The sequence below is a fragment of the Heterocephalus glaber genome, unplaced genomic scaffold (genome assembly GCF_053883595.1).
Source record: "Heterocephalus glaber isolate CG9 unplaced genomic scaffold, H.glaber_assembly_v1.0 deba00001577, whole genome shotgun sequence".
Taxonomy (NCBI): domain Eukaryota; kingdom Metazoa; phylum Chordata; class Mammalia; order Rodentia; family Bathyergidae; genus Heterocephalus; species Heterocephalus glaber.
In genome coordinates, this window is record NW_028258358.1 from 7232501 (window position 1) to 7251424 (window position 18924).

Here is an 18924-nt window from a genome sequence, read left to right on the forward strand (position 1 = left end):
AGGAAAGAAACACAAGTCATCTTGTAAAGGACAGAGAATGTTTTAGAAACATAGAAGTTCATGTGCAGTCATCAAAGTGCCTTGGATAAAAAAAAAAGCTATACATTATAAAATTGTCCATAATTAAGGTGTTGTTATAAGAATTGCACAGTGAAGGTTTTCTTAAATTATCACTGAAGTATTGCTACAAACTCATCTTCTAGAAATTATAATACGTGTTATAATAACAAAATAATATTTTAAGAAAGCTTCACCCAAGCTATGCCATGGCAAATGAAATTTACCATCTACTTTAGAGAGAGCTTAGAGAGCTGGAAATGTGTTGCTGTCCATGTTACACAGCACAGAATTTAAAGTATTGGCATTGAGCTCAACACCTTTGCCTCACAAGGCTCAACAATGAAAAGGCTTTAAAGTTACATGACTCAGTAATATGAAGGGAGCATGTTTTACAAGACATCTTGAGATAGGCAAAGAAAAATTATATTTAAAAGCTATAAGTGAAAAAGAAGTTGCATATTAGAGAATTTTAAAACTGAAAATAATCATGGCCTTAGAATGAATGTTAATATTATCAAAGCACTGAAAATTAATGAAAAATGACTTTCAGTCAATGCACATCTTTGTAGTCACATGAAATACTAATGAGTTCAGAGATATTTGTATGTAACATTTACTATTATTTAGTGTAATGTTGATCTAGAATTTTTTAAAAGTCATTAGTGAAGACTCAATTCTACTTTGAGTAAAGTTAAAATCATTATTATTATTACTGTTGTTGTTGTTGTTGTTGTTGCAGTACCAAGGATTGAACCCAAGGCTTTCTCTATCCCCCCCCTTGCCACCCTCCCTCCTTTTTTCTCTCCCTCCCTCCTTCTCTCAAATCTGAGACAGGGTCTCATTAAGTCGTTAAGTTTCCTAGGCTAAATTCAAACTTTCAATCCTCCTTCCTCAGCCTCCCAGAGTGCTGGCATTATAGGTATACAGCAACAAATCTGGCCAGAATTTTTCAATAATACAAAATACACAAAGGATATATTTTTAAAAGATTTTCTCACAAACTTGACAAAAGTGATGGCATTATCATCTTTTAAAAAAAATGGTTCACAAGAGTGGATTTTAAGAATAAATTATTAACAAAAGAGGAAAATCCAAAATGGCCAATTTGATCTCTACATTGAGGCCTTTAGTGCTCCATTATCCACTTTAGTGTACCAAATGAAAATAATTTATAGAAGGATGTCAAACACTGGAAATCTTGAGCAATGCTCAACAAGCAGAATATGTCACAAAAGAAATTTTTTATGACCTGAAGAAATGCCTTGAATTTCCTACCTCTTTTCAATTTAGTCTTGCTTCTAAACTTCTATGCTTTGGGACTAATCGTATTTCTTATGAAAACAAAGAAAGGGAAAAGTCTTAACTATGGGGAACTTAAGATACATATTAAGAAAAATAATCTGTAAAATTATACCAAAGAAAGGAGAGAAAATATTTTTTGCACTTCATTTGGTTTCTTTCATATAATTGGTTTTCAATTAATTTTTACTAATTAATTATATCACTTTTTGTTTTGTTCCACTGGGGACTAAACTCATAACCTTCATATTGAGCTACAATCTCTTTTATATTTTTTAGTTTGAGACATGGTCTTGCTAAGTTGCCCATTTGGACTAGAATTTGGAATCCTCCTGCCTCAGTCTCCCAGATTTCTGAGATTACAAGCCTGCATCACCATGTCCATATTGGAATACTTAACATTAGATTGAAAGACACTAAACGCAGTAGGTATTCAATTACTAGTCCCAATAAAAAATACTTATTTTCTATAATTAGGCAAATGTAATATTACAGACTTATCTCTAAAAGACATTTAATTTTTTTGTAAGTTAAAAATAAGATAAATTCTATAATTAAAACATGTGCCAGACAGGTGTGGTGGTGTGTGTCTGTAATTCCAGTACTCGGAAAGCTGAGGTAGAAGGATTGCCATCAGTTCAAGGCCAGCCTGGGCTACATAGTGAGTTCAAGATCAGCATGAACTACAGAGTGAGACCCTGTATCAAAAGAACAAAAACAAACAAACAAAAAAAATATGCACATGGAAAATTACAGGCAATTTAAGAAATATGCACCAAAATGTGTGGAAAGTAGCAGCAATTTAAGGGAAAGTAAAAACAAATTATGCACAAGAGAGTAACACTATAAATTAGCATCAATGGACAAATACGTGTAGAATAAACAGAGAGGCAGAGCTTCAAGAAATATAATTTAAATATCAATTATTGCTGCCTATTCCATTATATCTAGACTGAGGGAAAATATTAGCAATGCTTTTAATCCCAGAAAGCTCTAGAGAACTCAGGATGTTTAGAAAAGTTGGAAGACATTAAGGTCATTTTTAAAAGACATAATATGTGCAGTGTCAGAGTTATTCTAGGCCCACATCTGTGGCAATCTCCTGATTTTAATTGAAGCTTATAATCTTAAAAGTATTTCTGCTTACATTTGGGATGACTGCAACAGTAGTATATTCCTATTACTTGTTAAGCAACTAACTTACTTTTCATGTTAAATTTCCATGATTACATATTTACATTTGAAATTGATGATAGCTTTACGTTTCTAAAAAAAGTTAACAATTTATTTTCCTTTATAAAATATATGTTAAAATACTGGAAAATGATTGAACTCCAGTCAAAGCCTTTGCTCTGACAACAAAACCATTTACAAAATCCTTATGTGATAGGATCGGGGATTTGGCTATGTGGTTTCAGTGCCTGCCTTGAAAACACAAGGTTGCAAGTTTGATTCCTGGTATTATTATTAATATAGTACATATATATTTATGCATCATCAGAATGTGGTACTATACTTCATATAAATATACCTCCTTAAAGTCGAATACTTCTACCAATTGCCTTGCTATTAACTGTAAATAATGTAATCTTCATATATTTTAACTCTCCTCTGTTAGAACCCTTAGTTATTCAGCCCAGAGTGATATGTACTCCTAGATTGCTATTTACAGAAAACACAATACTTGGGTGACTGCAAGCTCACAGTCTACTGGTGGGCATGCACTGATGAAGAAACAACTTCAAAAGAACTGGGCACAGAATGACTGTAACGAAACTTTGTGGTCAGGGACATAAGAAAAAATACAGGACACTTAGACTAACTTAGTATTTTCTTTTTTATGTAAATTTATGATAATAGAAACAAATATATGACAAGATAGATAAATTGAACTCATGACCCATGAACAAAAAATAGTTATAAAAATTATAGCTCAATTCAAGCTCTAGCATATGGTTGTTCAAAGTTGTTTACCAAAAATTCTAGGATTCATTGTTCCAGCAATGGCACTGGTTGTCTGTGATGTTCTCTGCACTACTATCCCTTGACTTTTGCAGTTTACTCCTAGCCCTTCTCCATCAAAGTTCTGAAAAATAATTCAACCCTAATATTCTGACATCCTTTGTATATCCCCAATTAACTTCCCTCACATGCAAATCATGGTTAACTAGAAAAATAGGATCCACAAGAACCTGCAGAAAAATGTTGCTCATAATTTTCTGCAGGGATTTATTCTTTTGCTGAACTTCATGGAAATGACTGCTTAACATATACAGTGAATTACACTTAAATATTACTTAAAACTTTCTAACTCCTGCAAAATTTTATCACTTCACTAATTTTTGTAATACTGCAGTATAGTTTTTTGACTAAATACAAAAGGGATAGAATATATAACATTTTTCTTATTGTTGAAAGTAAAGCTCATGAAAAAATTACAACTAGAAATTTAGAAACCAGTTGGCTTAGTGATGCACTGCACATAGTATATACTTAGCTTGGTAATATCTTGATACCAAAATTTAAGTAATGAGGTAAGTTCCTTAAGGCTTTTATTTCTCAATTATGTCTACATTTTAACATCCTAATACCTAAGAAGGCATGTCACTGACATTCCATAATGTAGATAATATAATTTGTAGAAATACTGTATTCTTTCTCCCTAAGAGATTTAGCAAAGCTAGCTTCATATTGAAGGCAAAAATGCTTTATGAAAGCATTTTTACATTTTTGTGTGTAGATTTTTTTATGGAGGATGATTGTTCCTCCTTAATCTCTCTTCAAACATTTATTCCTGTTGATTAATTATTTAAATACCCAAGTCTTTTAAATACCCTATTTGACAGTTGATTAGTTGTGTCCTTTGTATAAGCATGGTTTCAAATAAGTAACATTTTTGTTGTTTGCGGTGCTAACCATTGAACTCAGGGTCTTGCTCACGTTAGGCAAGTGCTCTACTAACAGAACTATATACCTGGCCCCAAAGAAATAATTCTTATTCATAGCATAATTATTTGATATTTATATTGGAAAAGACAAGCAGAGAACCCAATCTCTATTTATAATATGTGTAAATATTATTTTAAAATAAAAAGGTAGAGAGGCTCCCATTCTCACAATTGAATACCTGTAATTTGAAAACATGTATTTATGTCTTTTAGCATAAATTTCAAATATACGTACTAATATTTTAATTTCTTCCTAAAATTACTTCAAAAATATAGGGTGAAAATATACATAAAAGAGCTTAGGTTGTGGAAAAGGGTTAAGTTGATAGTAACAAAATATTGTATAAATAGGAAACAGATTTGCCTAATCTTGGGCTTTGTTATTTGTTACATATACTTTTGAAACAACTATTAGTCCACTCACTGATAAGACTGATTTATATTTCCTTATGGGTCTAATAAAAATGTATATTTATTTTTAAAAAGACTTATAATAATCTTTTATGTATTGTTATCCTATCATTCTCATTCAAAGTAAAATAACAATGGCTCCAACTCATTGAGAAGGACAAATAGCAGACCTTTAGAAACTCAGAGATAACAATTAAGACAAACATTTCTCTTTTTAAACGTGCTGAGAAACAAATTGACACCTACTGTATCACAAGAGAAAAGCTGAAAAGCAGAAGGTCTTCATTCAAGCTTCTTTTTTGTTGAACAGACTTATTTATTAATACTTAACACATTTAAAAATGTTTATGCAATTTTATTTTTTATGATGCAGAGCTATATTTCATTCTGTGATTATGATCTAGTTGATATATTGAACGGGAATAAAAGGCCATGTAATCATAATTACCTTTTTCAATATGCATCCTCTTTGACTCATGTGCCATGTCATGACCAGCCAAATCTCCCTCCTTTGGTCCAGGGAGCACATTTGGTGATAAACCCATCAGCACCTGGTTCATGGACAACCCATTCTGATGGACAGCTGTTAATTCCAAAACAAAACAAGCACAAAAACATCAAAAAACAAAAGGTTCAAACAGTTCAATCATAGTCTTTTAGATTCAAAAATAAATAAAATATAAATGGTCTAATTTTAAAATTCTAACTTACCCTTAAAATTATCATTATCCTATAATAATTGATAACTGTGATAATCTTAATAAGAAAATATCAAAAACACCACCACTTTATTTTGTGTCACGTAGAATAAAATATTTTAATGGTTAGAATAATTATGATAGCTATATTACTACAACCATTACCAGTGAAATACTAAATCTTTTAATCTAGACCATCAAATTCTCTCCTCAGTAAATAACTTCTTAATTCTACAGCAGGTACAATCTAAGCATTACAATGCTCTTTACGAAGTTAAAATTTAATAAATACATTCTAGTGATCTTAAACGGTAAATAGAGTTTTCCGCTGGTTAAGGCAATCCAGTATGGTTTCAATATTCTTACTCTATTCTAGTCAACAGAACGCAAAGTATAGAAGGTGTCAAATATTCCTCTAAAATTGCTTTTGAAATTAAACTTGAAAATAAAGGTGATCAATAAATTCCTACTAGATGGCTGAATAAATAAAAACAATAATTGCTTTTGTAAACTGTTAATAGTAACGTTACTTTTGAAATTGTAAAACACCATTATTGCTGAGTTGATTAAACATTTATGACTTTTACAAATTCATCAATAAATTCAACTTAATGAACTGTCCATGAAAGTCTTGGTTTTCTGCACAAATTTAAAAGAAAGAATAATTACATAAACCTTACTTTCTTTGGAAAGTAAATATTTATTTAAATTTTAAGAATTTCCATTTGGCAACCACAACTAGTAATAATTGCTTCAAGGATCAATGATAATTCTTAAACTAGTACATGAAAGTTTGATAAATGAAATAATACATATGTAGTCTTAGGATGTTTCCTCACAAGATGTCTAATGTCTTCAAATATTAAAAAAGTAACACTGTAGGGCCGGGGACTTAGCTCAGTGGTTTCACTGCCTGTTGCGCAAGCGCAAGGACTAGAGTTCTATCCCCGGTACAAAAAAAAAAAAAGGTAGCATTGTAGTAAAGAAAACTGGTAGTCATCACCTTAACAAAATGATAAATTTATTATCCGTAATACAAAAATCATTTCTTGAAACGTTTCACTTCAAAGATACCCTATCATGGCTGTGTTAACCCTGACAAAAATGCATAAGCTAAAGCTAATCATGAGGACTAAAAAAAAATCCAAGCTCAGGAACATTCTACAAAATAAATGCCTATACTCATCAAAAATACTAAGGTACTGAAAATAAAAGACTTAGGATCTGTTCCAACTTCTTTAGTTAAAGGAAACTAAGGAAATATGACAACTAATAGCACTGGGTCATGATGAATCAGCTTTTGAAATTAGAAAGAAAATAATCTTTTTATTAAAAATATTAATGGGAAAATTCGTTAAATTTGAATGAAGTCTAAAGTTTAGGTAACAATGTTACAATAATGTTAATTTTTAAATTTTAATCATTATTTTATCATTATGGAAATTAAATATCTTGCTTGTAGAATATAAACAAGGAAATATTTGAAGCAAAGAAGCTTTATGTCCAAAATGTGAGGCGCTAGTAGCAATTTCCCTGATAGAGATATCTTTATCATATACTGATTGACTAATGATTGATCTATGGATTGATTGGGTGAGTCTGGATGGCGAGTACATAAGAATTGTGTGTGTTAAAGTTGGAAATCTGTTAATCTAAAATTATTGTTAATTATTCATTAAAAAGAAATGTGTATATATGTGAATATACACATGTGCATTCTTATCTGTGTGTATACTTGCTTATATTTCCATTTCAACAATTAGGGTACTCCAACAACACACAAAAAAAATCTGTTTATATCAAGAATACAGAAAATGAACATTAATAAAATAATATGAATATATAACAAAATTCTTGCAAATCATCCTCAAGCTGCCCCTTGCTTCCTTTCAATTATTAGGAAAACAAATATTTTTCTTTCTTTAGGAGGACAGCACCAATTCAATGTCAGTATCTTATAGAGACATTAGAAATGACACCAATGTTCATTATTAGATTTCTGATCCCAGTGTCAGTATATCATAAAAGCATACAGATAGTAATTACTACAAGACTTTTGAGGTATTGGGAGCTGAATTTTACCAACTAAGAAAGTTATCAATGGTTTGAGGATGATTACCAAATGATATATTTGTATCATAACAAGTTACCACAGTTTAATTAAATTAAAGAAATAAATTTTTGACAGGCCAAATCAAATATTTATATTTAGTTTTATGTATAACTATTTAATTGCTACGAATTGACCTTTTATTTATAATTTTATTATACACACTTCTTCACACTTTATTCTGATACTCAATAGCATCCAGATTAAGGATTTTTGCCTTTTTCAAACATTCTTTTACAACCTAGTTAGACACTCTCAAAAAATGTTTTCTGTTGGAAATACTCTCAACAACAAACTAACTCCAATAAATTTTGTGTAATTAGCTAAAATTCATACTATGAATTTGATTTTGTAAGGTAATAAATATTCTCTAAAAGTAATATAATATATATCAGTTTTGTCTACCACACTAATCTTTTTTAATGAAGTCATTTTGATGGGAAAAAAAGTTCAATTCTTATTCAGACACAATGAACAATTGTCTATTAAGTAATTTCTTAAATTTACTCTTAATTTTTTTGTCCATGGGGACCAAGATAAATGTAAAAAATGTGATGAAATAAAACACACCTTTTAAGTTTTTAGTAACATATAGCAATATGTATTATGATTGGCCAAATTCTAAAATTTAGCCAGTATAAAATTTTTCAATTCATTGATCATGTGAATGACTTGGCATATGTATATCTACCTGTCTATTTATTGTTTTAATCTACTGTCTTGATTTTGATTTCTTTTATTCTTCCTTGTGGAAATCTTCATTAATGCAATGATGAATTTTAAAAATTAGTAATTACAAAAATGAAGAGATGGGATTGAAGGAATAAAGTTGAATAATCAATAAACCATATCTTCAGACAGATTTTTGAGAACAGGCTGTTTACTTCAGAAAATAATCCAGAAGATTATTTACATTTTCTAACTGTTTCGTAGCTCAATTCTGTATGTGTAGAATCAAAGACGGGAAGTTTCTATGAGAACCTGTTAATGTCGTATCATACTTCACGATATTCCAAACTGGGAAACATAATTTTGAGAGATGGCTATTGCTGCAGAGTTCTATTTGGAACGAGGGCATTTTGATTAGAAAAGCCAGCTGCACCTAATAAAGTCTAAATCGGTGACAAGGACAAGTGTGAGACCTACGGATTCTGTCAGAAGAGCTCTCGGTCCTTGCGGGGGAGCTGGACACGCTGCTGCTGCGGTGTGAAGACGGGTGGCTGCCGGGCCTGCGACCCTCCTCCAGAGAGGGGGCTGGCGAGGGACTATCAGGAACGCGCTCCTGCACCATGGGGAAGGGAGGAAGAAGACATGAGGCGAATTCAGTAGGTCATGACTTAACAAATCTTGATTTTTCTTAAATACAGTAAGAAATGTGAAGAGAATGAAACATTCACTAGCATTTAACTGTACTAAAAGACATCTTTTATTTTGAGCAAAACCTCAACTTCAGCTAACTTGAATTCTTCAATGCATTCATCATCTGAAAGACTAAAATTTTTGTTTGTAAAATAGGGAAGGAATGCCTATGAAACTATGTTCTACAGGTCAGTTTCACTGTAGTCATGGTGGCAATTGATCTCCTCTGGAGAAAAAGTGAGCTTGAAGAAGACAACCAAAAGCATCCATGAAGAACCTATAGACATTTTTCCTTTCCCTTCTTTCTTTTCCCCTGCCCCTCCCACTACCGCTACCCCTTTGGAACTTTTCTTCCTATTTTGCATCAGAGTTACTTCTTAAAGGCTCTTTGGTAAGTATTGATATGGGACAAAAATATTCTCTTACTCTGGGCCAGTGCATTATCCTATTCCCAATGAAAAAGGTCTAATGTAATTAACATATTACTAGGTAGATGAACAATCCTACTCCTAGGTATATAGAAGAGGTTTCTTTACTACTAATAATAACTAGATAGCATACATTGGGTACTTATCCTTACATTAGCTCCCTGAATCTATATCAAACCCTGTGATGTATATATCATTATACTGAAGGGAAAGGAAAAATGATGAGAAATTGAAAAAATGGAAATAAAGTCTTTGTAAATAGGGAAGGGTGGAGGGGGTGAAGGGAGGGCTAGGAATGGGGAAAAAATAAGAACCAAGATGCATTATATAAAGGTACAATTCCCAATGAGAAATGTAATTGTGTTGTATACCTACAATGTACCAATAAAAGAATTTAATAAAAAAGAAAAAGAAAAAGAAAAAAAAAAGAACCTATAGACAATGAAGAGCAAACAGAACAAAGTAGGATTAAGTTTTAGATACTTATTTGTTTGAAGAAATTTTAAAATATGGTTTCCTGTTTTAGCAAGCATCTGGAGATCACAGCACACGAACTATCAATGTGACACTCCATGAATACCATACATAATACTCATAATACTATCAGTACCACCAGAGTAGTTGTTAATAATTATTTCATTATGATATTGCTTTGGACTTACTCAGACAGTCACAATTTGAAGCATCATACAAACAGATTATTATTTAAAATTGTAGAAATTTTCATTGATTCAAATAATTTTCAGAATAGTTATGACCCTTCTTCTCCATTTGAACCTAACAAATGTATTAAGAGAAAACTCAGGAAATATGTATTAATTGTGTTTAGGGAAAATTGGTTTCATATATCCTGGTACTATTGTATGTAAACACACATACATCATACCAAACTACTCCTAAGTTCCAGACCTTTGCAAAAAAAGTAACATGCAAGCACAGTATATAAATGCCTCTGATGAGCTATTATAAATGGAGTTACAGATTAACAATTAATGTATGCATTGTTAATATTTCTTCTTTGAGCAACAAGATATTTATACTTTCATGTATTAAAGACATAGGCCTTGATGAATTTTCTTTACAATAACTAATACATTTTTAAAATGTAAGGGTAAGGCTCCAAATAAAATATAGTAAGTGCACTATTGCTTAAAAGGGTAAAATATACAAATATTAAAAATTGAAAAAGAAAAAAGTTCTAAAATATAATTGGCCTGTGGGGGGGTTAATGTTTCAAAAATAAAAATGGTTTACTTAATACGAAAAACAAAGCAGAAACTCAAAGCTCTGTACAGCCAATGAGAAAGGTGACAATGCACATCATTGCTCACAGCATTTCCATGAGTTCCATGATGATTCAGGATTCTACTGCACCTCGGGGTCACGACAAAGGTCCTAAGTAGCCTGTTCCTGGGCTTCCCACTTAGCGATTCTGGTTCACAAGTGTCACAGCTGAATTGTGTCCCCAGAATAGACATTTTGCAGTTCTAATCTCCAATGGGCTCTTTGCCTTAAGACTTTAGCTCCAAAGCCATGTAAAGATGGAGGCAAATATCGGAGTTATATAGCAGCCAGGTGAGGAAGGTCAAAGATTGCCAGCCAATACCAGAAATACGGAGAGGCAAGGAGGGATTCTACCCAGGATCTCAGAGGGAGAATGGTCTGCCTGATATCTTGATTTTAGACTTCTAGATTGGAGAAATGTGCCAGAATAAATTTTTATTGTTTTAATCCACCCAGATTGTGGTTCTGTGTCACAGTGGCCCTAGGAAACTAAGATAGTACTCTATGTCAGGTGGTGCCCAGACTTTCTGAAGATTCTGCAGATGGCTAGCGTGTAATAAAAATCATATATGCTATAACTTTTTCAGTGCTGTACATTATCATTAAAAATTTTCAACAAATACCCTGAGACTTCTTTTCTGTGAAGTCTGACAAATAAATGAAAATAAGCAGAAAGGCTAAGCCCTCTTCCAAAAGCCATGTCATAAAATGATTTTCCAACAGGATAAAAAATAATCCTATAAGAAAGCATGACAAAAGATTTTCATGATCCAACAATACTGTAAAGAAAAAAGGTAGGGGATGTCAACTGAACAGTTCTCTAGAAAGGTGCAATGTATATATTAAAATGTTAAAATTATAACCTACTGAACTTTAGGAGCGTTTGGATAGATAATAAAAGATTCCCAAAGTACATGTGTTATCATTATACATAGCACCAGCCCTATACCTTAATTGATAACATATTAAAAATTAAGAGCACTGTTTTCTGCAAGTAGCAAAATTGATTAATATTTAGATAAATACAAGATACATATATTTCTCAATGAAATTCCTGTGAAATTTTAATTTGAAAGACTGAGATGATCATTGACTAGGAGAAGAAGAAAGAAAACCAGAGGGAGAAAACTCACATATACTCCAAACCTTATAATTTAAAACAAGCTTATTCAGGAAATTTATGGCATATCAAATATTCGATAGAGTAGAAGACATTAAAGAAAAATATCAGGCAACCGTAAAATGTGCAGATTAAAATATTTTGAAATCTCTAAAATCATTTCACTAACCTGATTATTTTCCCATCATAATAAATTTCTGTACTGCTAATAGAAAGCATGAGAATGTTTTTTTCTGAGGTATTTATGTCATAAAAACTTAAATATTTAATGCATAAGACCCTAGCAACAATGGTTCTGCCATTAAAAGGAATTCTTTGTCTATCTTAACATTTTCCACATAAGTATAAAAAAAGGTTACATGAGCCAATATATTTAATTGTCAAAGTTTCCTGTGGTGATTCCTTTAATTCATGAATTATTCACTTATTCTTTTATACATTCAAAATACTCTAAAAATCACATAATAAACTAAGTAAAAATATATTAAAATCTTAATGTAAAATACATTTTAAAAGCACAGTTTAACTCTTAGGAAAAATTGATACAATTGTAGTATTAGCTTTGGAATTAGTAATTAATTGTTGTTATACATTTAAGAACAAAGTACAAAAACAATACTTAACACTTTTATTTAAATAAATATTTTAATTTATGCAAATTTCATGATTTAAAAGCTTAATTATTCAATTGAAACTTTCTATAAATTGATACAACATATTCAGTCATTTCATTTAATGTATAATTTCAATCTTTGGAACATGATGCATTGTTCTTTGAAGAATTTCATTAAAGTAAAATCCATTGAGCAAGTAAGATTTGAATACATTCTTGCACAATAAATTAATTTAACAGCTTAATTCTTTTATCATATTTATATGTCTGCCTTTCCAGAGTATTCTATAAGATGGAAAATAATGGAGACATTAAAGAATTGCTTAGGAGAGAATCTCATAATTATTAGTGAAACAAAATAGATAATGAGTTTTATTCAGACATAATAAGAAAGAAGTACTTCAATATCTATAGGGAAACTGTGTAAACTGAATTTATCATTTCATTTGTGTAATACCCTTTAACCTCCAAGATGGTCTTGAAGTAGAACAGAGAGGAAGAATTTAATTTAATACTTCAACACACTGCTTTATAGTCCTGCATCAACTCCACCAATCAATAAAACACAATATTTTTCAATGTTCCATCTTTATAAAACTCGCCACAATAATAAATGAAAATTTAAGAGGAGTACTCTTACACTGAAAAAAGGTCATACTAATAAATTAATGGTAACAGAATAAACAATAAAGGGAAAGCTGCATTTATTGATGCTGGGAAGAACGAGAAGTATTCATCTCTAGGATAATTCAGAACCAAAGTGGAATTAAAAAACAGTATACTCTAAAATTCAAAAATAAAAATATAAACCATTTAGTATTACACACAAGTAATTAAACACTTCAAATCTTCAGTATCTCAGCTGCCTCCTTTCTATCACAAATATATGTATTGTAGTTTATCAACTTAATCTATCTTCTTATTTTAACAACTCATTGCTCTAAAGGATAATTTTATTTAGCTTTAATTTATCTTGCTTTTTCATTTTAATTCTCTTTACTGTTATCAGTATTTCATTCAGAGATTCCCTCACTGGATATGATATAGAAATATGAAGACTGATAATTCTAGCATTAAATAAGTTATCTTGACATTACTCCTTAATTTGCAAGGTTTAAGCTGACTAGTACTTTATTTATATATAATCAAAACTCCTGTGCTTTAGAACAGTTCAGATTTTAATTCATTCATTCAATAAATATTTACTGAATACCTACAACAAGCCAGGCAGGGTTCTAGGCTCTATTTATATGTAAGTAAACAAAAGTGACAAAAATTATTTTCTTCTTGGAGTACATAATGGACTGGAAAATGTCAGTGAAGTGTTGAATTCTTTACACTGATTTACTGGGACACTCAAATTCCCTTTCTCTGGGAAAAATGTGCTAATAGTAGAATTGGGACTCCAGATTCAGGAAAATGCTTAAAGATATTTTTAAGAAACATAATGAATGATGCCTACATACATGTATCTAATTTAAGAGCAGGCAACCACTATCATAAAAACTCCATCGTTCAAAGTCCTAAACTAAGGTTGCAAGGACCATGTCAATGCTTTTTAAATTTGTTTTGATGATGAAACTCAAGAAATACTGTTTTAATAAATGTGAATTTAGTAGACTCCAGGAGTATATTAAACAACTTAACTTTATTTTCCAATTGTCTTTCTGAACATATTCAATAGTAGAAAGGGACTACATTTCCTTCACATTTGTGTGATATAACTCAGGTGCCTGTAACTTTTCAGGATACTACTTGGTAATGTAAAGTTGCCTTTGACTGCAAAACATAATCTTGACTCAAGAGTTAAATTCAATCATGTGCAGTAATCATAAGTACTAGTATGTTAAAAGGTAGGACTGCTTCCTTTCCCACAACCAAAGGAAGAAGGTAGAGAAAGAAATGGAGGGGGAAAAGGTAAGCTCTGGCCTGGCCATCTCTCTCTGCATGGCAAATATTTCCAGCCAATTGGTCATCTAGTAAGGCACAGGGTATGTTCTTAAAAGTCTCACTAGAAACCTCTCAACTGCAGTTTCCTTGATGGGTTAATTCATCTCTATGTTCATCCGTCACCAGAATTTCTTTTATAGTTAGGACTGGAGCCTAGATTCAAGTTGATTTTGGAGCAAGACCACCTCATAGATGATGCCACTTGCTTTAATCAGGAAAGTATAGTGTCTGCTTGGTTGCCTTTTATGATTCCAGTCACCAGTCATAATCATACATTACATTCATCACTACATTCATCACTCCATTGAGATTCATGATATGGTGATGTTACCATTCCTTACTTATTTGCCAGAAGATTTCTATGGCTGTAATGTTTCTGAACTGAGCTATTCAGTTATCCTAAAATAGTTTATGTGGAAAAGACAGGAGGAGTGTTTGTTCTCCATTTATTTATCTTTTATTTAAACTTGTACTGGTATTCCTAAGAATCAACTACTTTGAACTCTCCAAAAATGAAGAATGAGTTATTTTTTAGCATTACTATAAACTCATGAATTTAAACATATGTGATATGTTTTATTATGTCAATATATACTTAGTGGTGGTTTGGTTGTAATATTCTATTTTTCTTGTTGCATTCTCTTTTTATAATTAATGTTAATACCCAAATAAATATAAACAAAACATGTAATCATTTTAATACAAGTAAAAATTATTAAAATATTTTTCTGAAATTTATATTCAAAAGAGATGTGTACACCTAGAATTTTTCTGTTTATCCAAAGAATAAACTATACTGTACCTAAAAAAAAAAATGAGAGATATGATGTCATATTACCCTAAGATTTTAATCTACTTTGAGAATTTGGGCAGTCTAATTCTACTTCTTTATATTTTATTTACACTTTAAACTTCATTCCAAGTAATAAAATATTTTAAGAAACTGCTTTAAAAGAAAGTATAAGAAAATGTGAAATTATATATTCTATTTCAAAATTTTTATTGTATTTAATTCTCTAAGAATGTCATAAAGTGTCTATCTGAGTCTCTGTCTCCATCACACACACACACACACACACACACACACACACACACACACGCACACACATTACCTTAGCAAAGAAAATCAACAAACTTGAGTCATATTCTCTTTCAAAAAACTCAATAATGTGGCATGGAAGGAAGGAAAGATGTTTATTCAACCATGTAGAATAAATTCAGTGTTGCAAAATTTCTCAAATACTACTCTACATTATCTTTGTGGAAAAAGTGAACTATAAAAAATGCTTTTAAAAATCTGGTTTGCTGGGTGTAGCGGCTCATAATTGTAATCTCATCACTTAGGAGGCTGAGGCAAGAGAATCTCTGTGAGTTTGAAGATACCCTGGACTACACTGAGTTCAAGGCCAACTTGCACTACATAGCAAGACTCTGTCTCTTAAGAAAGGAAAGGAAGGAAGGAAGGGACATCTGACCAAGAAAAAGAATAAGAGAGAGAAATGTCTCCCTGTATATATATTATAAAATTGACAGATTCCTGCAAAGTTCTAGAATAGATGAAAACAGAAATCACAAAACTAATCATAAGCTAACCTCAATGTTGGGGTACAAAGAATTTGAAGGATTTTATATGTAGTAATTTAGTTATTATAAGTAGTGTTGTTACTACTCCCATCATACAGAAAAGGAAATGATTAAGTAACTTGCCTATGGTCGCATCTTTAGGAGATGGGAGAGATAATATATTAACCAGGGCTGGGGATTTAGCTCAGTGGTTCTGGGGCCTGCCTCGCAAGGGTAAGGTCCCGAGTTCAATCCCCAGTACCAAAAAAAAAAAAAAAAAAAAAAAAAAAAGAAAAAAAGAAAAGATAATATATTAACCAAAGAAATCTTGATTTCAATTTTAATTCTATTTCAACAGGAATATTTTCCATAAAAACTTTATGATATCATTGTGAATGCATTAAATAAGAAGTGAGAAAAATATTGATTCATTCAAAGAGATTTGGGGTTACTTGATGAGTGGTATCCAAAGAGAATCAATAGAATATTTCAACCCATTAAAGAATTATCTAATGACAAGATAAATTCATCACTTGATTTATACTGCTTATTTTACTTGATGATTTAAGGTAAAAGAGGAAAATGTTCTTTTAAAATTTGGATATGATACCAAAATGGCATAGTCAATATGGAATGTTAAAACTTACAAGTATCTATAGATACTAAATCAAGGGACTGAAATCCTTAAAAAATGTGAATGAACACAAATTCCTAACACATGAAAATGATGAAGAAAAACTGTCTTAATTGAATTTTATGTCAAATAAGCTGAGTCACATTCAACCACCAAAATCAACTTATGAATTCTGACTACAATGAAGAATTAAGGCTATATTTAAGGATTAGAATCTAAATTGAGGTTTATGCTAGTGTCACTTGGTCAGTTCACTTCTAAAGAACCATCATAGGAAGAAGAGGGTATTCTTATTAAAATAAAAAGTCAACCAGGAAGCTTGATGAAGAATGGTCAGAAGAAATTATAATATTGGTCTGGAGAACAGAAAAAAATTACATTATTAGAAAAGACTTAAACCTTCAACTGACTAGAACATAGAAGAATTGGTAGACATTTTTTCTCAAAGAAAATATTTAAAAGTTAGGGTAGGAGTTATTGAGCTATAAGTTTTAATTTGATTGATGAATATATTCCTTATTCTTATATTTGCTGAAAATATCATAGGCATCCTACAAAGCCTTAGATATATAAAAATAGAAGGGGAGAATGAATTAGCCACTAAGACAGAGGCTAGATTATATAAATTACATAGCACATAACATCGCAAGTCTCTGTTGTTTCATATAGTATGAATGAATGTTAGACAGTAAAAATATTTACTGGCCAGGGATTTAGCTCAGTGGCACCATGCCTGCCTCCCAAGTGCAAAGTCCTTCATTCCATCTCCAGTACCAAAAAAAAAAAAAAAAAAATTGGGCCTCACTGACATATAATAGACTAACATAGTCTATAATAATGTGATATGTCCCCAGATATTTAGCTAGTAGAGATTTAAATTAAAATTATTATTGCCTAAAGTGTGTATGTCCATTTTTTCCTCAAAATTATTTTGAGGAAATATTTCCAGCAATTTAACACAATCAACCATAAAATGTCTAAACTCAATACTTTGCAAATATCTCATGGAGACTAGCATTTTAAACAAATAACATGTCACAGAGGTACTATTACAGGCAGCTAATTCAGGTAGAAACTAATAGGCAGTCAAACAGGGACAGGCGCTCAAGGAAGTCAGTGCACAAGATGAGAACACATCACAACTGTGGCTGGAGCCACATCTGAAGAAGGCAAAGCCTTGAGATTAAAGTCATAATTGCCAGACTTGCATACTTCTCTAAGGGGTGAATGGAAATTTGAGATTACTCTGTAATTGGTACCACCCACTCCATTAAATTCAGATATGCATCAGGCACCTGGATGGGTGACTAGAATACCTGGACCTATCCCTTCCCCATAATGTTCCTGTTTTAGGGGTCATAGATAAGCCAAGGTTAAGGATGTAGGCCAAATACCACTGCTACATGCCCTGCTTCTCTACCGGATCAATATTAGCTAAGCAGCTATACTTTAAACTTATTGATTGATTACAGTTTGACCCACAGTGTACCCACATTGTAACTTTGCTGTATAAATTACCTCCCACAAAGAGCTTTGGTGGTAACTCCTCCTGACTCTCAGGAGTTATTCCTATTCCCCAATAAACCTTCCTTACTCTTAACCTCCTTTGTTTTTTGGAATTCATTCTTCAATTTCAGGGGAAACAAACTCTGGACATCTGACATTTAGTATGTTGGGAGTTATATTTCTCCTATATCAGTACAATAACGATGTCATAATAATATGGTCTTCATCTATCTAATTATTTTTCCTTAGTGCATTTAAATTTTTAACACTAAAATCTCAATGTTTCATTTCTTTTCCATCTGAGACTATAGTGTTTGAGAGTTGGTTTGAGCTGCCTCAGTTACTCACAGTCAAAGAATCACATGGATTTGAATTGATCAGAGGTCTAATGCACTGATCAATAAACTGAATTATAGAAGGATAGATGAAAATATTGGCTCAACTCTGTCTTGGTAATTGCAAGTAGCCATAAAACACGTAAATTTAAAAGGGTGGCTATGATTTAAAAAAGCATCCTATTCATAGGCTCTAACATTTGAATGTCATATGATTTCATGTGTCAGGAAATACTATTCTTCTCATTTTTTTTCAATTTCTTAAAAATATGAAACCATTTGTAATTCATGTGCCATATAAACAATGGTGGTAGACTAGGTTTCACTCAAAGGAAGTAGCTTTTAAGCCAAAACCCTGTTCAATTTCAAGTGCTGTTGTGAATATGTTCATAAAAAATACTGGAGGGTTTTTGGTTTTTTTGCATAGAAACAGGTAAGAAAAACAATAATTTTAGAATATGTAACTCTGAGAGTTATGTTTTTGCTTCTCTTCTGCCTTACGTATACTTATTGCCTTTTTTTTAAGGGTAGGAGGAATTTATTGAGAGAAAGATAGCTTCTGTTGAAGAGGGACAGAAGGCTCAGAAAGTGGTTGCCTCTCTTATT

The 18924-nt window shown here is 31.5% G+C and overlaps 1 protein-coding gene across 4 annotated transcripts in view; it reads right to left on the reverse strand.

Moving 5' to 3' along the window:
- Dach1 (dachshund family transcription factor 1) overlaps positions 1–18924 on the reverse strand; it is a 388734-nt gene that overhangs the window by 103976 nt on the left and 265834 nt on the right. For all 4 annotated transcript variants that reach the window (XM_087192876.1, XM_087192877.1, XM_087192879.1 and 1 more), the window contains 2 exons: positions 8673–8808; positions 5167–5301 (listed from right to left, as the gene is read on the reverse strand). In XM_087192876.1, the coding sequence (XP_087049002.1) occupies positions 5167–5301; positions 8673–8808 (271 nt within the window). The remainder of the gene's footprint in view (positions 1–5166; positions 5302–8672; positions 8809–18924) is intronic.